The following is a 25171-nucleotide window of genomic DNA, read 5'->3' as shown; positions in this document are numbered from 1 at the left end:
ACAAGAGTGGGGGTATGAAGATTTCTTGCTTTTCTGTGAATTTTCTTTTTAAACCAGAGGTTATAGTCTACCTTAATACTTAGTTCTAGCTAAGTTGGTCATAATTAGGACTAGAGTAGATGTTTACTAGTTTAAGAAATGAAATTGACAGCTAAGTTTTTTACGTGTTCTTTTTGCAAAATTTGACTCTGGTAATTGAAATTACTACCTAATTAATAGGTGAAGTATATGCTTCTATTTTGATGGAATGTCTAAAGATAGTCTTTATTAGCTGTTATAGGTTTCTTCTGTCTTTCCATAAGTAAGATGTAATGCTAAGTTCTAACATTTTCCTTTCCTATCTGGCCACCAAATAGAATTGGGAAAACTGGACTTCAGATTGATGCCTATGGCATCATTGGGGGTAGAGACTTTCTCTACTTTTTTCATCTTGTGAAGTTAAGGAAGATATGCTGGACATGGCGAAAAGTATTCTGTGAAAACCCAAAGCAAGCATTGGCGAAATGTCGAATGTCACAGCTGCCAGGGAAAATAGAGTTTTAGGAAAAGTCTTACTGAGAAGAAATTAAAGTTCTTATTGAGAAAAAAATCTAAAGTAAATTTAAGGAACAGAAATTGTTGCTTTTCACTATGGCCTAAGGTCATACAAAAGAAGAACATGTTTGGCTTGGTTTTTGTTTTTTCCTGTTTAATTTTTAAGATGATAAAAGTATGTTTTGACTGAGTGCAAGCGACAGGTTTAACTTTCAGATCAGTAGATATACAAAGACAGCATCTCAGTTCACAGTTCATTGCTAGATATGAAGGACCATGCTTGGTATTATTTTAAATGTGATTAAGCAGTTTTAGTGTGCATTTGGATTAGATAGTAAACTTTTGTGAACCCAAAAGTTGTAATTGTTGGGACAGAGTACTCACATCACTTTTCACTGCATTCAACCAGGAAAGTGAATTATCTGCTCTTGGGTTTTTAAACTTCAATAAGAGAGCACAACACATTCCTGGCCAGATATAATGATACATACAAGTAATATTTCTGTCATTAGTAGAGGCCAGCTTAAAGTAATTTAATAGAGCCGCCATCAGTTATTTTATCTGTATCCTCACTAGGAGCCAGCTTTTGGCAAAAAGGAGGCCTATTTTTTCTGTGTGACTCATAGTCACATTACCTAGAATTATATGGTTTATCCAGGAAATTTTAAAACAACTGAAATAATCCATGTTTTCTTCTTAGGGTTCTCCTTTAGATGTTCTTAAAGATGAAAGAGTTCAGTACTGGATTGAGAATTACAGAAATTTATTAGATGCCTGGAGGTTTTGGCACAAACGAGCTGAATTTGATATTCACAGGAGTAAATTGGATCCCAGTTCTAAGCCTTTAGCACAGGTAAGTACATTGTTTTGGAGAGAAATAAATTGTAACGTACCTAGTAGTCCAGCAAAAGTAGAAATGTTTACTGTATGTTATATAGGATAAATTTAGAGTTCAATTTAATAAATTGATATTAGTTGATTCTTTTGCTTATATTTAGCTCCCATTGATGTCTTTATCTATCCCAGTCTGCACTTTGTCCTTGATCTTCCTGATTTTTTTCTTTTTTTTTTTTTTTTTTGGTCCTGCCACTTCCTAACAATTGTCTCAGTGACTTGAGCTTTTCTCTGAGACACAGCACAACACAGCACCTAGAGCATCTTAGGCAAATCTAAGTGAATCCTGGGGCTGTGTGAGCTTTTCCAGTATATTCCAAGCCCTTTCAGAATCTAAACTATTATAGGGTCTTCACACATTCCACTTAGGTATCATTTTTCTGCACTGTTTATATGTAATAAGGCAGGATTTTTTAACAGTGTGTGTGTGTGTGTGTGTGTGTGTAGTATACATAAACATATACATATATGTCTGATTACACATGGAAATTTTAAATTTTTTCTTTCAGCATTAATTTAATGCTCATCCATCTCATAAAGCACATGATGTGTGATCATTGTCTAAGTTCAGATATTAAATACCAGGTATATCCTCAGTGTGAGCACTGGATGGTGCTATTTTCTTATTTTAGAAAGTGGAGATATTAGTCCTTCTATTAAAACAACCTGAATATTAGTAAAATAACATTACATTAATATTTGTTACTGATCTATATAAGTGTTTAAGAGCCTAGGAGTTTTCAAAGTAAAATGAACAGTGTCTATTACCATTCTAAAATTAATAACCATTGCAGGATACTTAACTCTTTTTATCTTAGGAAATGAGTGTTTTCTTTACAAGAAAATTTTGTTCAGGCGATTATACCATGGAAATTTGGATCAGAAGTCATATTAAGATATTTTTTAATGTCTCATGGTGAAGTCTAAAGTCCTTACTATTTCTAAAATGTTGGGAATCTGGTGTTACCAAGTTTATCCGTTGTATGTCAGTGATACTAGGAGGAATACAATTAAACAAAGGTGACAGAAATAATGTAACTGCTAAGTGGAAATAAAATGAGAACTAGTTAAATTTAGCAGATAACAAATTATTTTACAATTTAAAATAAGTTTAAAAATGATTTTAAAATAATTTGTTAGGATCAAACTTTGAATTATTTATTAATTTTATTTATAAAGTTTGCATTATATTTTAACTCATTTCATTTGTTTTATAGGTGTTTGTGAGTTGCAATTTCTGTGGCAAGTCTATCTCCTACAGCTGTTCAACTGTGCCTCATCAGGGCAGAGGTTTTAGTCAGTATGGTGTCAGTGGCTCACCAACAAAGTCGAAAGTCACGAGTTGCCCTGGCTGTCGAAAACCCCTTCCTCGGTGTGCACTTTGTCTCATTAATATGGGAACACCTGTCTCTAGCTGTCCTGGTATGACATAATTCTATAATACACTTTTCTGAGCTGAGATTGTTCCTACATAATTGATTTAATGTTGTAAATAAAAGGCATACTAGCTTGATTTTATATTATTTCTAAGAGTGAGCTACTTTGCTGGCTTGTGTTCCCTATAGTTTATAAAATTTACACATTAAAAGTAAATTTATATCCATGATATCTCAGGTAATCTCCCAAATTCAGGCCAATTGGAAGTTAGTGAGGAGAGCTTGAATATTAAGTAATCTTAAAATTTTACCATTTTTCAATATATACATTTCAGAGATTTTTCATTTTATACATTGCTTGAACAAGGACGCAAATTATAGCGTAAATAAGTTCTGTGTGAACTGAGATATGTTGAAATAGTTACATTTAATACATCTTTTGAACCATAAGCCTCAGGAAGCTCTAATGGCCCAAGTGCTATTCCCTTTTGCTAGATAATAGGTTTTCAATCTTTTCTATTTTTGAAATAGGTAAGAAAAGATAAAAACAATTTTCTAGAATTTGAAGAAAATTAAATCTTAAAACATTTTAAACTCTCTATTATGGAAACTTAATTTAATGAAAGTTCACTCAGGTTTATCAAATATTAACATTTGTTTCATATTTGCTTGAGAAATATTTTTCTAAATTTGCTTCAGAAATAATTTCTTTATATAATACATGTTTGAGCACTTGTTTAATACACTAAGATAAGGTTCGTGTGCTGAAATGAATCAAAATCTTAGTGGAGCTTAGGTTATACAATGAGCACGGATAACTTACATAAAAATGAGAAATGCTATGTTCTAGAAAATAAATACTACTCCAGTCTCCCTTATTTGTCTTTCCAAATCCCTGAAAAGATCTGAAAATCCAAGGTTTTTAAAATAAATTTACAATCTTATTTGGCACACAGACAAAAACCTGTTCAGAATTGATATGAGGCTATTACGGTCTTTATTTCTCTTATTTATTTGTGAATATTCATGTTTCACTGCAGAAATACTTATGTGAGATGACAGGATGATGCTTCAGACTGGAGGTGTTATATAATATTTGCTCATTATTTTTCTAAAATCCCAACACATTTTGAATTCTGAACCATATCTAGCTCCCTGAGGTGAATAAGGGATATTATATAAAGAAAGTGTTAGGAATTTTGAAAGTGGGAAACATTACTTCTATCTGAAGGATATGCAGAAAACTTCAGAAGGAAAGTACCATTTAAGCTAGTCCTTTAGAGTTTGATAGATTTAAATGGTGAAGATTTTAGAGGTTGTAGACAAGGAGTAAACAGCATGAACAAGGGTAAAGAGATTGGTGAGTATGGTAAGTACAGAGAGTGTATGGGAACTAGCATGTGCGTCATTGTGAAAGGACCTGGGAAGTGGACTGATAGGAAATAGTGTAAGAAAATTAGGGGAGCCTGAATATGATCTTTAAAGGCACTACTGAGCTGATTACAAAATACTAGTAAGTCTATTCTTTTTCGGTACGTAAAATGAGACGAATCTGAGTTCCAAAAATAAAACAGACCTAATTGAAATTGGTCTATGGGAGTTTAAAGATTCAGGTGTACAACACCTGCCCTACAGTTAGCATCCATTTCTCATGCTTCATGATCCTAATGGCCAGGATTTCCATAAGCTTAGTTTACCTGAGGGTTGCATATTTTTACATTGCACTCAGTTGTGCTTTGAAGATTGGAACTGTTGAAACTGTTTCAGTAGAATTCATAATTATAAATGTTTATAATTATGTGTCTGTAATTATAGTTGACCCTGGAACAACATGGTTTGAACTGCATAAGGTCCACTTATTCTCAGATTTTTTTTTTTAGTCAATATGCAGTTGGTCCTCCCCGTATCCCCGGGTTTCGCAACTACAAATTAAACCAACTGCGGATCAAAACAGTATTAAAAACAGCATTTTCAATCTGCAGTTGGGAATCTGTGGATGTGGAGGGCTGACTGCATTGTTCTATACCATTTTATGTAAGCGACTTGAGCATCCACGAATTTGCTAGAACCAATCTTCCATGGATACTGAGGGATAATTGTAGTTAAGATTTGGGCAGTCAAAAGTTATGCTTGGATTTTTTACTGCACTGGGTCAGCGCTTCTAACCTCCATAGTGTTCAAGGGTCAACTGTATTTATAAATATTTATAATTATAATGGTTATAAATTATAAGCATGATGAATTATAAATGTTATTTATTCAGTTGTTTATTTAGTACCTATGTTCTAATTGCCATTAATATTACATGAAACAAAATAGACAGAATCTGTCCTTACAGAGTTTAACTTCTAGGTATGATACATTTTTTTGAGTTAGATTATATGCTGGTTTTCTTCTTACTCTTCTGTTATTATTATTGTTGTTATTTAGTCCCTGAATGAAGCTATAGTTCCCTCAACTATTCTGTAGCATTTATCTTCATCATTCACTACAAATCTCTTAAAATTTAAAGTTATTTGATTTTAAAAAGCCTTTTCATAGCACAGCCAGCTTTATTCATGAAACAAGGAGGTAAAGGCTTACTTCTCTTAAAAAAAATAAAAAAAATAAACCTCCCTTTTAAATAAACCTCCCTTTTCATACAACAGGGAGGCAGACCTTAATATTTTTAGCTCTCATCAGAGAAACATAAGGATTAATCTGTTCTGGATTCAGTTTGTGTTCTGGATGTGTTAGAATTTACAGAAACAAAGTGAAAATCGCTAATGAGAGCTATACACAAAGGTATAAAATAATTTATCTTTAAAGGTCTGTATTTTTTCTTTTTCTCTTCCCTCATTCCTCTCCCCCTCCCTTCATTGTTAATTGTTTTCATGAAATTTTTAGGAAGAGTTTCAGTGTTTTACATCTTAAATCCTTGAACCACTTGTATATACCACCTTCATATCATTAGCAAAAGCAGATGGATATTTTTTAAAACTACTTGCAAGACTATCCCTGTGGTCATTAAAGTGTGACCAGCATTGGTCCAGGGGAAATTTTGAACTTGGTATCATGTCTTAAAAGGTGTACACACACGATTGCTTAATTAAGCTTAATATTTCTACTTACTCATTTTCTATTCTTATCTCTAATTATATAAGATCTTAAAATATTTTAATTTGATTTGTTGTTTTAGAACAAAAGAAAACATTAAGGTGGTCAAAATTAATAAAATGAGCATGTTTTTGAGCACTAAATGTTTTGTAAATATGTGTATGAAGCTGTACATGGATAACCATGCATGTGTAATGACACATTTTTCTTCACTTTCTTATGAACTGTTACACATAGGAATGTATATATCGTGAGTGTATATATCGAGTCCCCCACCCTGCTTAACATAACATTGTCTGTACTGATGCCTTTGCTCACTTCTCCTTGCCTGCTCTCACCTCTTTCCTTCTCCCCAGAGGTAACCACTGTCCTAAGTTGTGTGTTATCCAGTCTTTAACTTGTCTGTATAGTTTTATCACATGTTTAATTTTGTTTGTTCTTTAAATTCTATGCAAATGAATCTTATACAGTATATATTCTTTGCCTTACCTTTTTTGCTCAAAATTGGGGCTTGTTTTATTTTATTTTATTTTTTTCAGTTTCAATTATGCTAATGAATGTAGCAGTAGTTTATTCACTTTGCATTACTATTTAGTATTCCATTCATGATTGTAACAGTTTTTCCACTCTATTATTGATGGACACTTTGGTTGTTTCCAGATTTTTACTATTACGAACAATGCTGCTATGAATATTCCTGCAATGTCTCCTTTTAGCGTGTACAAAAATTCCTCTAGTGTATTTACATAGGAGTAGAATTGCTAAATCGTACTGTTTACTAATGCGTTACTTAGGAATTTTATGTGTCTGTTCAGGAAGGAGACTGGCCTGTAATCTTCCTTTCTCATACTGTGTTTGTCTGGTTGTATTAGCAAAGTTATGCCAGCTTCATGAAGTACTTTGGGAAATTGCCCTGTTTTTTCCTGTTCTTTCAAAGACTTTGTATAAATGAAAATAACCTGCTCCTTTACTGTTTGGTAGAACTCACCTGTAAACTGGGCTTGGTATTTTCTTTGTGGGAAGATTATTTCTCTAAAGTTGTTGATTCAGACTGCTTCTTAGTGGGTTTGATATTTATATTTTTCAATTTTTTATTGGCTATTAAAGATGTAAGGAAACTTCTGTTATTTGGTGTTTTTCAATCTAAACTAGATCCTAGCTTTAAAATTACTACTTCAGTATGATGCATGATTTATGTTTTGACATCATTTTAGAAATATCTTTAAGAAACCTGGAATAAAATAATGTAGTTAATGAAGATCATTTTCTTTAACTCATAGGAGGATCCAAATCAGATGAAAAAGTAGACTTGAGCAAGGACAAAAAATTAGCTCAATTTAACAACTGGTTTACATGGTGTCATAATTGCAGGCACGGTGGTCATGCTGGACATATGCTTAGTTGGTTCAGGTAATCAGCACATTTCTTCTTTAATAGGCTTGGAGTTAGAGGAGATACAACAAATGGCCTTTTAAAAAGTTCAGGTTTATACAGCCAAAGGATGAATTTCTTCTTTACTGTTGCCTGAGTTAACAAAAGTGGTGTCAGCATTTCTGTCATTAGATATCCTATGTAATCTTAAACTACAAAATTAAAACTTCGATAAGAAATAGTTTAAATATGATGTATGGGTTAAGTGTTTGAATAGCATCATTTAAATTTATTTGGGGACAGGATATGGTTACTTTTTTTACAACTGACTGAATATTCTGTCATATGTAATATGTAATTGAATTATAAATTAAAAATGATAGAGTACGTATCAAACTATTGCATCTCCTATCTTCTAAATAAGTTTGTTATGTAGCAAGCACCTAATGCAATGGGAGACTCTCAAGACCATATGTAACTTTTCCTTTGAACAGTGCCAGTGGCCCTGTCCTCCTAATTGCTGTTGGTTTTACACCCAGTTTGTCACACTGGCTTTCATTTGAACTCTTAAGCACTTCCCTGACACCTTCATAACTGTAAATGAGTGATCTTATTATATATTTAGAAAGTAAAGCTATTAATTTTTCAGTAACTTTCCAAGTTCAGCTTGGCAGTCATTTCTAATTTAATGCTTTTAATGCTTTTTGTCCTTGGGTTTTAATTCCTATATTTTTCCAAATGCCATTTTGAAAAATTGTATTATAGATATAGATAGGTATATAGATAAATAAATATAGTATGTATATGTATGTATAATTTAGATTTTTAACTGTTTCTTGACCTATCATTTTAGGGACCATGCAGAGTGTCCCGTGTCTGCATGCACGTGTAAATGTATGCAGTTGGATACCACAGGGAATCTGGTACCTGCAGAGACTGTCCAGCCATAAATGTTATCACCTAAAGAGAAACCTTCAAGTGTGGAGCTTTCTAATAGATGTCCTTCATAGCTCAAAAACATACCTCAGAACAAGTCACTCATGACTTTCCTGTAATGGGAAAATAAATCATTCTATCAAATCAGCAATTTGATGTTTGAGTGATTTTGATGTGCTTCACAGAGACAAATGCTGCTGAAATGAACATGAGACTGTGGGCATGGATTCTGTTCAGTTGGTTGATAAAGTTCATTTTGGAAGAATTTTGTAGGGTTTTGTTGAAATTATAAACACTGTGCAAGCAGAGTTTCTGGAATAGCCAAGAACAGACCTTAAATCTGTATCTTCCAAGCTGAAAGTGGATATCTTTCAGTAAAATCTGTACACTTTTAAAATAGAATAAAATGAGCAGTTCGGTGTTTCAGGTGATAGTTTAAGCTCATCCATGCTTACATTCCTTTCAGATAAAATTAAAACTATGGATTTTCACTTTGAATTGGAGAGCCCGTACCCCACAGAATAAATTTGATCAAGGTATGGTTGATATATATATTGTATATACATTTTTTTTTAAGGAGTCTTTTTGCCTCGTACACTTTCATTTTACGGTAAGAAGTCTTTTGGCACAGACCTTTACTGTCTTCCTAGAAAAAACAAAATTAAGATATCTTACAAATTTTCTCTTCTGAAGAGAAAAATATGGATCATTTCAGGGGAATGTGTTACAGAAATTTTAGTTTCAATGTCCTTATTTGTCTTCAAAGATTTCTCTCCCTGTTAATTCATCATCTGATGCTCATTTTCTGGGAGGATTTCACTGAACACAGAATCTATGCAAGATTATATGGGACCAGCCATTCAACATACTCCATGTCAATGTGTCCTACTGTCCAATTCCCTTCTGTTTTGAAATACCTTTTTTTCCCTAAGATAAACTAGGCGATGAAGGGGAAAACAGTCACTTTGGAGACAATTTCACTTTAAATGTAAATTTCTGAAAGTAAGTATATTTGTGCCAGTTCAGGGCCTTTACTTTAAATATTTATTTTTTTCCCTTTTCACAGGTAGATAGTTGGAAGAGAAATACAAAGGAATTGTAGCATGCTTCTCTGTCATCTGACGTGCAGAGGACTGAACTGAATTTCATAGTTGAAGTTGTATTCATAGATAAAGCATAAGCTTAAAAATTAATTTTATAGATTTTTTAAAGAAAGAAATATCTTAAACTAAAGAATTTTAAGAGCTTTCATGTTAGCACTTTTACCTGGTGAAACTAAGATAGATTAGTTTGAGGTGTGACCTAAATATTGAACAATAGTGGATTAAAATATTTTTTTACTTTGAGATGCGATACAAAAAATCCTTTTGTAGGCAAACATTGCATATTTACTCTAAACATCTCTCTTAGATGACAGTCTTCTTTCAAAATGAAAGAATTGGGAATAGATATAAATAGATAGACATCTATCTAAATACTTATAGATAGCTAGCTAGCTAGATTTTTTTTTTACAGAGATTGCTATTAAGGGTCTTTTCCAATGTTAAGTAAGTCTGATTTCATTTTGCTAAAACATAACCTTTACCTTTAAAAGTGCTTTAGTTGAAGTGTTCCTTTCAAATTTACTATGTCCTAATTATGAAACGTCAGCTTTAAGTAATATCAAACTATCTGATACATTTTCAATTTTTTTTAGCTAAAATAAGGTACAATTATTGAATGTATATTTAGAATAGAGGTATATCTAAAATATCATTTTTGGAAATATTTAATTAGGCACACATAAAGTCTATTATATAAATAATCTGCTTGTCTATAATCATAGAGTGACATTTTTAAGATTATTTATGCCTGTGTGTCAACTTCCTAATATTTTCTGTGAAGCCTAAATATTCATATGAGATGTCTATAATGTTTCGCATTTTAGTGTATGTGGACCATGACATGAAAATAGATTCAAATTATTTTTCTGTTTTTATTACTAGGTCATTGATGTTTGGGTTTATAAACTCAACAATATATTTTACCTAAACATGTTCAATCAAAGTGTTTAATAAAAGTGTTTTTATTACTTTTCTTAGAAAAATAAATCTGGGTTGAAGTCAACATGTCTAATCTACAAATTATGAATCCTCTACAAATAATTCAATAAAGTGACATTAGTACCTAATTTGATGGCAAATTCAGTACTTAATCTTAGAAGCAACTTTTTTTTAGACTTTGTTTTTCAGTTTAATATACTTTCCAGAGTGGTTATATGCTTTAAAATTGTCTATTCAAAAAATAGCTTTCCATTGTCAGTGCTACACATGGTAAGTATTAGAGTTATAATATAGTTTTGCATTTAAGAGCATGGCTAAATTTAATTTCACTCATTTGACTCCAAATATTTAAAGTATGGGCTTTGAGATTTAAATGATAATCCTAGCCTTTGTACTGTGGCCAACTGACGATCATTTTGAGCTTCAAATTCCTCATGTTAAAAGCAAGGTACAGAAATACGTACCTCATAGGGTGATGGGAGTGTTAGGTGATAAAAGAAGCATGGTAAAAGAAGTGTTAGGTGATGAAAGAAGTACTACTGTATCCCTGTCACATAGTAAATGCTCTATAAAAGGTAGTGATTAACAGTCATTGTTACCTTAATCTTTATGGGTTACTCATGTGTCAGTATCATTTAAGTGAAGGATCTACATTTGTCTGGAAATTTCACACTTGTTTTCCCAAATCTGAATCAAGTACGGCATTTTCTTTGGAGGTAGGACTTAGCTATTTTTGTTTATCCGGTATTTATTATGTTACTTTTTGCTGTATGAAGAAATGCTCTAAATAACCACCTAGGAGTTTAATGTTATATGTGAGTGAACCCAGGGATGAAAATTTTGGCAAATCTGGACAGTTGACCAGTAACTGTTAAAAACTTGAGGTTTTCATATCTGTATTCAACTCTTAAATCCTGGTCTTCATGGGAGAAAGTATCCAGTATTATCTTGGTATAATCCTTCCTTTTTTGCCATTCTACTACACTTGATGTACATTTAAGTTAAAATGTTGGGGTGGCAGTGGTAATAAAAAGGAAGTACCCTGTTAGATTTGCTCTCCCTTGGAATACCCATAATTAAAGCAAGTAGGTACTTGCTTTAATTTAAGAATAATTAGTTGTACATGACTAACAGCTGCTCAGGTCGAGGCATCAGAGAGGTGGGAGAGATGTGTTACATGTTAGTTCAGCACCCTCATATTGAGTGCTTGTGATGCACGTGGCCATGGCAGAAGTGGGCCAGCTGGACAGTGCTCTCCTATCTAGTACTCTAGCTCCTTCCATTACATGATCTGCTTATTTTCCCTCGTGCCTCTGAATTTTATAAGTTACCTTGCTGATTATAAAAGGCAGCAGTTTACAAAATATTATTTTTTATAAAATGTTAATTATTCCAGAGTATAGAGACAAAAGAAAGCTTCCCAAATGATTTTTAAAGTTAACATAACCCAGATGTCAAATTATCATAGATTACCAAAACGGAACCAATTTCACTTAGGGATATATATGATAAATTTATAAGTCAAAAAATATCAAATCTAACAGCATTTAATGAGAATAATAGTTACTGTTGGTGCTTATGATATGCAGGTTCCATGCACATTATCCTGTTTGACCCTCACTGTAGTCCGGTGAGGTGGGTATACTGTTACTGTTCCATTGTGTATGTGAGGCAATTAAGGTGTAGGGACAGTAGGTCACTTGTCCTAGGTTACACAGCTAGTAAGTTGCAGAACCAAGATTTAGACACCAGTAGTCTGACTTCCCCAATCTGCAGTTTTAATTCCTATTTTATATTCCTATGTAGTACTTTATGGGCTGTGTATAAGAGAATGCTATGACAAAGAAGGTATTATTATATTTAGTATGAATATGTCAAAATAAAAATGTCAATAGTCCTTGAGATGTAAAAGGCACTTGATAAAATTAAAAAATTGACTCCTAATTTATTTTTGAAATATAGTTTTTTCAAAAGGGAAATGTTTTTTCTTCATTTTTTCCAGCCACCTATTTTACTATGTAAAACAGCTGGCATCATGCCTAGTGGACCAATTTTAGAATCCTTCCCGTTGTAGACAGGAGTAAAACAAGAATCCACTTGTTACCTCCAGTTCTGCATAGAGTGGTGCAGAAGAGGAAGGTGAAAGGAGGCACACATTTGCTGCTTTTTCATCTCCTTAATGTTGGTATGGCAAAAATGCCATCAGCAGTTAAAAGGCAAGTAAGCTGATAGAGTACAACATGCAAGACAAATTTAATACCCTAAATTCACAAATCCAAATGCGTTCTGAAATCCATAAAGAAAAGACCCAACCAATTGATAGTGATCAAGGACTTGTACAGGCAAAATAAATTAAAATGGCCAATAAATGGAAATATTAAATCAGTAACGAAGTAATGCTGATTAAAACAATAGGACACCATTCACCTGAAAAAGAAGAATATTTTCATGGATGTAGGAAAGGAACATTATCTGGTAACAGCTGGTGAGAGTTTATATTAGTACAAGTGTTCTTGAGGACAGGTGAACAATATGTATCAAAAGCCTTAAAAAGATTTGTACCCTTTGACATATTGGGAATATTTTCTGAGGGATTGACTGGATATGTGCACAGAAATACATGTTTATTTGAAGTGATTATTCACAGTATTTATAATAACCTAGAAACCTAAATGTCCAGTAATGGAAGGAAAGAAATTGTTGTAGCCATATAGTGGAATACTAACAAACTATTCAGATAGAATATTTTTATTGACAAAAGAAGATTCATATGTTGATAAATGGAGAGAAAGGCAAGTTATAGGATTAAATGTATAGCATATAAGTATATTTGCATGGAACATGTGAAGTATATTTACAAAAATATTGGGATTTTAAATGACATTTTTCTTGCTTATCTATATCTTCTAGTTTTTCTACAATAATGATGAATGTGCATGTCACACACACACACACACACACACACACACACACGACTGGCTTATAAGTTACCCATGAAGTAGTATCTTGTTATTACCATAATGAACAGTCAGATATTGGAAATTATTCTGTGAGGTAAAGAAACTTGATTAAGATATTATGGAAATTAGTACTGAGAGCTAATTGGAAAGCATTTTTCTACATTTCATATTCTGTAGTAATATATAGAAATAAGAAAAGGATGTGGTCCTCTTCATCATCGCACTCAATGATATTTGAAAAGAGTGCATTTTGTTCTCCCATAAGCACATTGGTATATGGATCCGCAAAAGACTTCTGATTTCCCTGAGGTTAGTGGCATATACGAGTCATAATTAATGACTTTATTTTAATCTTCTCTGTTTTAGATCTTCTTCATGAGATTTCCTGACTCCTCTGTTTTGTCTCTGGGCCTGTGGTGGAAAACCTGTGCTCTGTGTTTAGAATTTAGTTGATTATTGTCCAGTCCAATCTAGAGTACATTTTACTTAACTCATTTCCAATAATGTAACAAGTTACTTCTGTTGAAGCACTGAATTCTAAACATGCAGGCATGTCCATGCTTCCAACAAAAAACCAACACTTGCATGCCTAGGTGGGCCAGGCACAGTTCAAGGTTATGATCTCAGAGAATGGATGGCACTAGAGTTGCCCTGGAGGAGTCATGTGTCTGTGGAAGACATAAACATAGTTTTCAGCAGACTTAAATCCATTCAGATTAATATCTATAATTGCTGCAAGTATCATTTTAGCATCTTGTCTCTGCAAGCCAAAAAAAAAAAGAAGTATTTTATTTCATTTTCTCATTTTGTACTTCTGAGCATTATTTTCTAATTAGAAATAATTTGAGGCAGTAGAGGCCCATACATTTTTCAAAAATGTAATTTTCTTACTGATCTACTGTTAATAGTATGGTGTTTGAGATGCTCTGCTAAAAAGGTAACTGGGATTAAAGGGTAATTTATGTAATGTCAGAAATAGCAGCAATAATAGTAATTCATGCAGTCCATCATTCAATTTATGAAAAGCATGTTGTCAACATAATTTCATAACTGTAAATTCAGATATAGGAATCTAATTATTTGGGTTCTTAAACTATAAAGTCATAAAGACAGGGTAGTCTGGAAGAACATTGGAAGGGATTAATGTCTCAAACTTGAAACAGGCATTTTTTGTAAGAATTCATGCAAAGTTTTGGTTTTACGTCTTTATTTGGGAAATATTAGCTCCCCTTATAGATACATACTTGGGGGTGGGTGCAAGAAAGTCTCGAGTTTGAAGTAGCAAATGTCAAAATTTATGCACATCCAGATTTCTGTCATATTGCAGTCACATATTTTGCTGATGACTGTTTAAGAAGTTGACACTGTCCAACATGTGGTAAAACTTAAGTATTCTTTTTAGCAGCAAGTGATTTGACAACTGATTATTTCAAAGTAAAAAATTGAACAGTACAAAGTTCCTGTGCTACATATATTAGGTATGTCAAAGAAAAAAATTTTCCCCATCAATTTGGAAATTTGTGTTATGCATTAAGCAGGTATACTTAATATTTTTACAACTATGGGTGTGCATCTTTATGGTGCATAAATATTCCCCAAATAAATGAAGATACATAATTTGTGGAGCAAGATATTCAGCAACTTGGTAAATGTGGGAGGGATTTCTCTTGCAAAAATACTACATTTTCTCATCTTAAATCTTCTGACCTTTTCCTCCCATTCCTCAAAAATAGAATGTAGCCTGAGTTGTGACTGTAAAAACAAATTACCATTTTTTGAGATAGATTTCTTAAATACATTAAATTCTTTTCGGAAAAGTGAACATAACTCAGTTATTGCTGGCTTCCAAAAGAGAATATTCCTCCCGACAGGAAACATTATTTTCCACTGGAAGGATGAGACACAAATTGGAGGTAACTACTCTTTTGGTTACATTGTTCACCTAATTTGATGAACAAATAATTTTTAAGTCTATTTTATTGAATTCTGTTATCTCTACAGAAAATGTTACATGAATTATAGACTGTGTCTGTTCCTTCTGGGGACCTGAGAAATTAAAAACATGTATCATCCTTGCTGGTAAAACGTATCTTGTGGGGGAAAATTAGCCTAAAAGTTATTCATTATTCAGTAACTTTCCTGGTTTGCCTCTTTATTCTTTCAGGATTCACTCCCAATATATGGAATTCTACAGATTTCTAAATAACTTTTCAAATATCTTATGCTAGCCTTTGAGTGGTATATGTTTGTTCAAGCAGAGACATCTGAGCAGAATAAAAACGAATTCTCATACAACAAATTGCCAAGCATATGTGACAGAACTATAGGGAAAAAGAGCATCACTTTAATCTTCAAAGATGCTTAAAAATAGCTCCACCATTATGCATGAGGCTTGACAATTGACATTTCTCATTTTGGCAGCATTCACCTACAGTCCCCTATCAGCAACTGAACTCATTCATCTCTGGGATAAATGATTACTGAGCTGCCTATCACTTCCAGTCCTTTCGTAGCAAATGGGGGAAGCTTCAGTTGATCATATTGCAGCCATTAGCATCATTACTGAAATTGATTCTGCCACCAGAAGGTTGTGGTAAGAAATTGAATAGCATTTAAATAAAAAAGTTATAGTATTAAAAATAACACAAAATAATCTCTTTTGAGTTGCTCTGTCACACCTGCTAAGGTTGTTTTGCTTATCAGCCAGCATCATAAAGCCTTAAATCGAGGAAGGACGAATGGAAGGCATGGAAGTGAAGTTGTTCTTGTTTTGAGTACAACCTACTAAGTTTTCCAAACTCCCCATTCTCTTCATTAATCACTGTTGTGTTGTATGAAATACAAATTTATGAAACTGCAACTTGCATGCAATGGTGAAAATGAAGTTGCCGAATTATTATTGCCTTTAGAGAAAAAAGGAAAGAATAGAGTTAGACATTTGCGATAGGCCAGAATTAATCCAGAAAGGAGAGAAGTTAGAGGATCTAGATTGACCAATGATACTCAGATACACTGAGATGAAACTTATCTTATTTTTCAGCAAGATGTGTCAATGAGATAAGAACATCATCATTTAGATGTGCTGGTGATGGGGACTGCATTTCTAAAACAGATGGCAGAGAATGAGGGTCTGCATAGGACTACAAAAAAGTGACAAATTGTAGTTTTGGTAGTGATACACCCAAGGACAATGATTAACTTCGAACTTGTGTTATAGCATCTCTCTCTGCTCATGGCGTTTCCGTCTGCCAGTTCTGTGTTACTGCACTAGAGTCATTCCTCATCTACTTTTGTCTTCCAGCATATGACACTTTTTTGTACATTCCCCTTACATTTTCTCGTCGTTTCCTGTCTCTGCTCTCTGAATCTGTGAGACCAACTGTTTAATTCACCTCGGAGGTAAGACAGCTACCTGACCTACGTGATATTGGTCACCCAGAGCCGAGACTTGGTATACGTACAATGAAATGGAGCCATCGTAGGTGTTTCTCAATCCAGCTGCTTCTGCCCTATATTTGATTAATATTCTTTCCAGAGTCTCGTAGTTAGGTTGTTAGTGATGGCATTATGAATTTTCATCTTTTCCTGGTTTGTGTGTATTTTAACAAGCTAGTAAAGACTGCTTTGAGGACTGCTAAGTAGAGGACATTTTTACCCAACAATGATTGATGTAGTAAATGAGACCTATATTTTGGAAAGTAGTCTGATAATGGTTAGAGTAAGAGGAAACACTGTGGTGATATAAAAAACAACAACACATGGGAACATGAGTTCTACAAGTGGACCAATAACAAATGTCCTTCATATGTTGACACTCTCCATTGACAAATAACTTTAGTCACCATGAGACGAACAGGTTAGGCCAAGGCGAGCTTGATCTGGTGGGAGTGAACAACCATACCCTTCCTTCCCCTGACACAGGCTGCATGTCAATCCCGAGGTTTCCCTCAGAACCCTTTTCAGTGTAGCATTCCAGGCAGCAACTACCAACTGGTCCACATTCGCCTGTTAGCCATTTTTAGCTAACCACTGATTTGGAAAATGACTCATGAAATATTTAAAATTATGAGTTGTTAGAACTGGAAGAAAGCTACAGGACCATTCAGGAAGTTACTCTGTGTAGTAAAGCTGGAATTAGATCTCAGGTCTCTTGATGGAAGTCTAGTGCTTTTCTGTTTCATAGATAAACTGGACCAGATGGATTTTTCGTTGTTAGTACAATGTATATTACATGACATTCAGTGATTATTTTTTAAAAAGCTGGTGGTTTATTATAAAAATAATCCAGGGTCATGGTTAAAAAAAAAAAAAGTTACAAAAAGTATGAAGTGGAAGTAAATGTCTCAGCCCTTTGCTTCAATATCCTCATGCTCTATGCTCCACTTCCCCAAATTGCAACTCTCACTTCCCAGGGGAAACTGCTTTAAAGTTGTGTACACATAAGGAAACGTTCTGTATGTAGAATACATCTCTCTGTGTCTCTGTCAGTCTTTGCCTTTCTACCTTTGTATGGATATGAGCATATAATACAAATTCCCCTTCAAATTGTTTTTTTTTTTTCACCTAAAATATATCTTATAAAGTTTTCCTCATTAGCCCACATACACCTACTTTAAAAAAAAAAGCTGGTATGTGACTATATGGCTATCTTCCTAGTGATGGAAATGTAGGGTATTTTAATTGTTTTTGCCAACAATGCTGCAGTGAACATTCTTGCATATACATCTTTAGGTACTTGTGAGAAAGCATATCTGTCAGGTAAGTTATAGAGGTGGAATTGTGGAGTCAAAAACTACAGTAGTCCGCTCCTTACCTGTGGTTTTGCTTTCTGCGGTTTCAGTTACCTACGGTCAGTCCTAATGGCTCCATCAAGGGTCACCTGAAGCAGATGATCGTCCTTCTGACGTATCATCAGAAGGTGAATAGTAGCGTAATGTTATGTCACAGTGCCTGCGTCATTCACCTCGTGTCATCTCATCACATAGACATTTTATCTCACTTTATCACAAGGGTGAGTACAGTAAGATATTTTGAGAGCGGGATAGACCACATTCGCATAACTTTTGTTACAGTGTATTGTTATAATTGTTCTATTAGTGACTGTTGATAACCTCTTACTGTGCCTAATTTATAAGTTAAATTTTATCATAGGTATGTATGTATAGGAAAAAGCAGTATATATAGGGTTCGGTACTATCCATATTTCAGACATCCACTGGGGTCTTGAAACATATTCTCCATGAATAAGGGAGGAACTACGGTGCCTGTGTTTTACATTTTGATACCCATTGCCAACTAGACCTCCCACCAAAGGTTGAACCAACTATTTCCCTATAAACTATATGAGCCTCAACATCTTCAACACCAGGCATTATACAAATTCTATGATGGCCCTCTGGGAGGTGAAAGTCATTAAAATGCCTTATTTTTATTTTGGTTTATTCAATTCTGAGTGAGGTTAAGCATAGATTTTGTTGGGCTAGCCACTGTTTGTATTTATTTTTGCCTATTCATTTCCATGCTCAATCATAGTATTTACCTTTGAGAAGAAAAAAAAAGAAAAGAAAACCAGTGTTGGAAAGCCCTGAATTAGATATAATTCTCTCCTTATTCATCTTTTCTGCTAAAATTTCAAAATTACCTTTGATGCATTTCTCCATTGTCAGCATTTTAATGTTCTTCCTCTGTATTGATCAGTCCTCTATGTCCCCCACCCCAAAGAGAAAAACAAAAACCCTCTGTTACCTTTTATTTTGCTTCAGTTAGGAAGATTCTAGCATTGGTCACACTAAAGTAGCTGTATAAACTACACCTTTGTCAAGGGATGAAAAGTATGTAATAATAGACATCATATTTTGAAGTCAAATAGAAGTGGTTTTGACTATGATTTAGTAGCTGTGCAACCTTAGCTAAATTAGGTAATAGTGTCCAGCTTTGATTTTTCTCACCTGGGAAAGGGGAGGGGTTTGATATGTTAAAGGGCAAACATAGCCCTAAGAAGCCTTCAAAAATGGTATCTATAGTCATTATTGTTAAGTAATATGGAGGATGTATTTCATATAATTTATTCAGTTCAAAATAAGAAACACAATATTCTCAGAGTGTTTTCAAGTTTAAGTATGTTGCTTTTAAGATAATCATTTCTCTTTCAAAGTTGAACCAGATTCTCCACACTTCTCCTGGGTTCATGAGACATTGATTGCAGTTAGGGTGAAGAGGACTAACAGTACTGCCAAAATCTCTGATGGTTCAGAGATCCTTTTTGTCAGAATGTTGCTCCTTAGCACATTGGACTCTATCATCTTGTTTGCCACCTAGTGTGGGTCCTTGATGTTCATCTTGTATCTCAGTGCTTTCCACTATAGGTAAGTCATGCATTCAGGGATAGCAAAATGTCTGGTTCCCTGTTTTGAGGATACCGTCATATACTGACAGGCCAAACTGATTGAACTTGGCAGATTTAGTTAGAGTAAAAAATAAATCCTGTTTACCTAAGGGCTAACTATTTAGGAACAAGTCTCTATTGTGAAGACTTTTTCATTAACTTTTGAATAGCAACTTTTATTCACATGATTCATTTGGTTTATTTCTCCCTCATCCACTATCTTTGAGTTTCCCCCACCCTATCCTTAGTCTCATGGAGTTAGCAGTACATTGGATAGGCAGACAAACAAGAAATTCTAGTAAAGTCCACACAAGGTCTTCTCATTATCAATGATTCTTGGTGAGGTTTCAGGGTTCTGGGAGGAGGGCATTTCAGAATACTCTCTGGGAAGCTTCAGTCATGAAATTTCAGTATTTATCAAAGGGAGGTTTTAAAAGATTGAGAAACACTCAGTTAAGGGAATAAAATGCTATAGACAAAGTAGTTCTTTGGCCTACTTCTTGGAATCTCTATTGCAATAATCACTCATGTGTGGCAACTTCCTAAGAGTTACTTATATGAAAATGTATTGTGAAATAGTCCAAATTTGGTATGCTCTGGCCATGTCTTAGTAAAATGTGTGGGTTAAAACTAACAGTATTACTTTTATCTGTGTACTGACTTCAGCTAAATAGAAATTATCCATTTTCAGGTTGTAATATATTGTATATTGTTACAATTATATATGTAGTATATTGTGGACTAAAAAGAGGCCATATACTAAACCTGATGCGCTCAGGGGAGGCCTGCAAACTCACAGACCGAAATTAACCACATGGTTAATCTTTACCTTAAGTGAGCCTGTCTGTTGTCTTTTTGCATCTAAGATAACATACACTTGGAATGTCAGCGTAGTCCCTTTTCTAGACCCTTCAGGGCACAACCCACTGCACTAGGAGACCATAGAACCCCTCATTATTATCTTATTCTCCAAATACCATCTCTATGTGCTGTAAATGTTAATTATTAACTATCTTGTACCCACCAGTGTAAAAGAAGTATGTCTTTCTGTTTTACTTTTTATCCAATCCCAGAGATTCCCCCCCCCCTTTACTTTTCCGACCCCCTTAATCTAACACCAGTGGATTTCACATAACCCTTCTTATGTCTCCTCCTTTGAGTCTAGTGTGTAAAATAAGTTTCAAAACTGCCAATTTTTGGAGCATTTTCTTAATCCATTGAGATTTTGCTTCCCAGCAGTAGTCATCAGTTTGGCTCAAATGAACTCGTTAAAATTCTCTGTAGGTTTGCATGTTTCTTACATGGACAAGATAAATGTAATACATTGTCTATAATATTCCATAAAGGCACAATATTTGTTATACAATATTATTGTGCAATGTATATTATAATGTTGTAATATATCAAAGGCCTACATAAATAAAACTCTTATTTGCATGCCTACATTATTATGAATATTGTGGAAATGAATAAATTCATTTCCTAGTAACATCAATTTTCATAGCCCATAAACTTAAATATCAGTATCTAAATTTTCTCATCAGTGCTTTATAAGTTTTCCCCTAAACAAAGTAATCTGCCTTTTTATTTTTCATGAAACTGTTTTTCTATTTTAGGATACATCCTTTTTTCATTTTAAAGTCTGTAATCTTCATTATATAACCTGCAGGCTATATGAGTGAGGTAATTTACTCTCTCCCGCTGCTGGAAGGGGGAATGTGCCACCATATAATTTGCTTTGCAACAATTATTGCTGTTTGTAACCAGATCTTGTGATCACAAGACACATGTAGCTGAATTTAGAATCTGTTGAGAACGCAGAAGGCATATGAGTTTCTAAATGTCATTGACTTAATGATTTTAACTCAGAAACATTTTTAAAGTTCAAATACATCAATCCAAATCATTCATTTCTGAAACGTACATTAGATAAAACCCTTAGTGTTCTGTTGTTGCAAATGGCTGTCTTTATGCGTCATACTTCCCCAAATCCCTGCAGTTTCCTAACCTCATTTATGAGATAATTTATCAAATGACTTATCTCTAGATCCCATTTTTTAAATTATAGAAGCCAAATGTCATGTATTCCAGACTGTTTAGGGAGTCATACCTGGAGGCATATGGTGCCTTATAATCCTTTCCAGCTTTGATTAAGAAATCATAGATGTAATGTTATTTGTATCTTTTACCAGTTATTGTAGATGAAATTGACAAATGTTTCTGTGGCTTTTTGGGGGTGGGGTGGGGAAGGCTATTTTTCCTTTAAATAAGTAGTGACAAAACAAACCTTGAATCACAGATTAAACAGGGAAGCATTACTTTTGTGTATGTTCTCTTAGGTGTAGTTTTTGAATTCTTATGTACTGATAATGTATTTTCCCTGTATTGCTTAAAATATGTTCTTAAATTTGTACTTTGAATAGGTTTAGGTTGTAAATTAGGAGATAAAGGAAGAAAAGCAACATAGAACATATTTTATTAATGTTGAAATGTTATTTGAAAGTTTCCCTTAAGAAGGAATAAAGCAGGATACTAGGGCCAGTTTGAGCCCATGAATGTTCCTGTGACAAATGACAGTAATCAATTGACTGTCCCATTCTACTACCTCCACTGGTAACTCAAGTTTACATTTGGAAAAGTCACATTGCATGAATTTATGATGAGAAAACATGAGAAAGGATAGAAGGCTTTGCAGCTGTCTTAAATTTTTTTTTTGGGGGGGGGCGGAACAAGTGAGATAGAAAGAAATATCATATCTCATCCTGAATTGTTTTCATGACTTAATCATACTGCTGAGAGTAGAGGAAATTGTCAAATGGGTCAATTCCTCTAGGTCAACAGGTTCCAAAAGGAAAAGAAGTCTACAAATAGTGCTGGTTTGGAGGCATTGATTTCTAATCCCTCGTTCCTCCCTTGGTCACAGTGTGTTCATCTGGAAAGCATTTAGTTATTTTTGAAGAGATTCCAAAATGACGCAGCCCCTGGTCCACTGTCTGCCTTTCATAAGAGGTCAAATACATGGCTAACTAAGGCATAATATTTCTGAGCCATATGGAAGAAATAATTGACTCAATGGAATCCTGATCACTTAGAAGAGATGCAGCTCTTAAAAAGAAATAAATGTACTTTCTCATTAAGCCCAATGTTTTCATAATACTTAAAGCTTCTCAAAACCTAAAGAACAGTTTAATGTTTAAGAGAAACATTATACTATTTCTGATTTTCTGTAGGGTTATGCTAAATTTATTTGATGCAGTTTGGCCTTGCATGTTTATTAAGTGGATCTGAATGAAAATTAATGTTAGGATGTAAGTAATACTTATTTCCCAAATGAATATCGATGGTAAAAATAATATTAAATTATCTAGATTTTTAATTAATTATTCAGTAGAATTTCAAGATTCAGGGTGACGTGATAGATACCATGGTCTTTCAATGAAATCATCTAATCCTATTATTATTAAATAAACTTTATTACCTTAACATGAAATTTTATGGTGAGAGATTCTTAACCGCCAAAATAATTGGCTTACTTTCCTGGGTAATATTTCAAACTCCTGTGAAAAACAGTGTTTTAAAAAGGGGGACTAATTAAATCACAATGTCATCTATGGCATTACCGAAAATTATTACGCTGATCATATATTTTTCTTTCCTCCAACTTAATGACATTCAATTTTTTGAGAAGTGCTTCAAAGTTTTGTCAATTTTTCATCATAAATACTACATTATATAGAATCCACAGATTGTTGTTCTTTAGCTGCCCACGTACAGAAATAATCATGTTGAAAAATATCTTTTTGTATGTGAAAGCCACTATATTTCAGTCTAAATCTTTAAAAAATAGGAGGAAATACTACAGAACATAGTGCACTGCTTCTGACATTCTATAATATGTAAAGAAGAAATAATGGAATGCTAATGACGAATTTAATCCTTGCAGTCAAGATGAATATATTACACTATAATTTGTTCACAGTCTATACCTCTGGTCTTAATTAGCCATCTCAAAACCCTATGCTGTATGTCAGATGGAGTCATAAAGAACATAAGTGGCTTACCTCAAACCAACATCACAATTAGAAAGTAACATAAAACATATGCTTTATTAGTATTCTAGATTTAGCATCAGCTTTTTAGGAAAAATAACCTGTGGTACCAGGATTATTAATTTTCTTTCAGCAACAGATCAGACTCAAATTCCATGTGAATTAAGTAAGTGAGGGAATCAAATTGGAGTTTTTCACTAAGTAGAACCTACAGAATTTGATTGTTCTTAATCATGGTGGATTTCTTTGAAACTTTAGACAAATTAATTATTAAATAAATCTAAATTGAGACATCTAAATCTCTTTAGAGATTATGTGAAACTGTCATAGATTGAGATTTCAGATAGCAGGGACTTTGTTTATATGTATGAACATATACATAATTATATGTTTATTTATTGATATACTTAAATAAAAATAATTAGCTCAGGACTTGATACAAAATGTTTGTTGAGTGACTTAATACGTATCAAATTAACACTATTAAAGACCTAAAAATTCCGTAAAGTTAGTAATACCAATTTATCACTTAAAGCATTTAACCAACCCTATGAAGAGATGCTTTCAGAGTTATCATAGTTTTGTCAGATGAAAATAAAAACAATCATTTGAAAAACATCTGTAAAATTACTACTGAAGACAACCATTTGGTAGTTCAACCTTCACGTTAGATTCTGTATGATACTGCTTTTAGAACTTAGTATTAGGGAAAGTTTGATTGTCCTAATGAATCTAAGGGTATTATAAGGCTATTATAATTCTATAGCCTATTGTTCTTTTTCCTAGCTTCCCAGGGACATGTGGAGTTAAATTTAATGCCTAATTATATTCCCTACTGAGTGTTTTTATAGTTGTCATCTCCTGTTTTCCACACATTTCCCTTTTCATTTTTGTAGCCCAGTCCTTTTTAGAAGTGTGATATATGTTAGGAATGTCTGTTTGATCCTCAATCCTTATCTTCAATTTGTCTCTGAGCTGTCAACATTATTGACTACTTTTTGAAACTCTACTTCCTTATCTTTCATAATCATTTATTTCTTTCAGTAAATAAATACTTATGGATTGCTTAACAAGTGTCAGGTGCTGTTGGGGTTCTTCTGACTCAGTCACTCTCTCACTGTTCCCTAAGTGCAGTTCCCCAGGTTTTAACATTGGTTCTGTGGTTTTCTTACCCTGTGTTTGTCCCTTGATTTAGGAAAACAATCCCTTACTTGAAGCTCTTGGGGCCAGATGTGCTTCAGAGTTCAGAATTTTTGGATTTTTATTAGTCATAGGTATATCTACTGTATATTCTGTAATGCCTTCCCCAGAGGGGCAGCATCCTCTAATCAAATATATTAATATTTCTGCAGTGAAGCATATCAGTATTGACACTAAGTGGGGTGAAGACTGTAAGTAGCTTCATTGTATTTCTTATCGGGTTTTGTTGCCAAATGAGTTTTGAAATTGCAGATAAAGAATTGGTACATCTCTTAAACTCTACTTTAAATATTTTAGGCAGGTTGTCTGTCAAATCTCCATCTGGCCC

General features: G+C 33.7%; 1 protein-coding gene across 3 annotated transcripts in view; it reads left to right on the top strand.

The window, feature by feature from the left end:
- MIOS (meiosis regulator for oocyte development) overlaps positions 1-8633 on the top strand; it is a 29517-nt gene extending 20884 nt beyond the window's left edge. For all 3 annotated transcript variants that reach the window (XM_019729775.3, XM_074340765.2, XM_019729777.3), the window contains exons 8-11: positions 1235-1387; positions 2646-2850; positions 7181-7310; positions 8125-8633. In XM_019729775.3, coding sequence (XP_019585334.1) covers positions 1235-1387; positions 2646-2850; positions 7181-7310; positions 8125-8221 — 585 coding nt within the window. In that variant the 3' untranslated portion in view covers positions 8222-8633. The remainder of the gene's footprint in view (positions 1-1234; positions 1388-2645; positions 2851-7180; positions 7311-8124) is intronic.
- The last annotated feature ends 16538 nt before the right edge of the window (positions 8634-25171 follow it).

Source organism: Rhinolophus sinicus, chromosome 4, assembly GCF_057876585.1.
Source record: "Rhinolophus sinicus isolate RSI-liver-muscle chromosome 4, RSI-T2T, whole genome shotgun sequence".
Taxonomy (NCBI): domain Eukaryota; kingdom Metazoa; phylum Chordata; class Mammalia; order Chiroptera; family Rhinolophidae; genus Rhinolophus; species Rhinolophus sinicus.
This window is presented reverse-complemented; position numbering and strand designations above follow the sequence as displayed.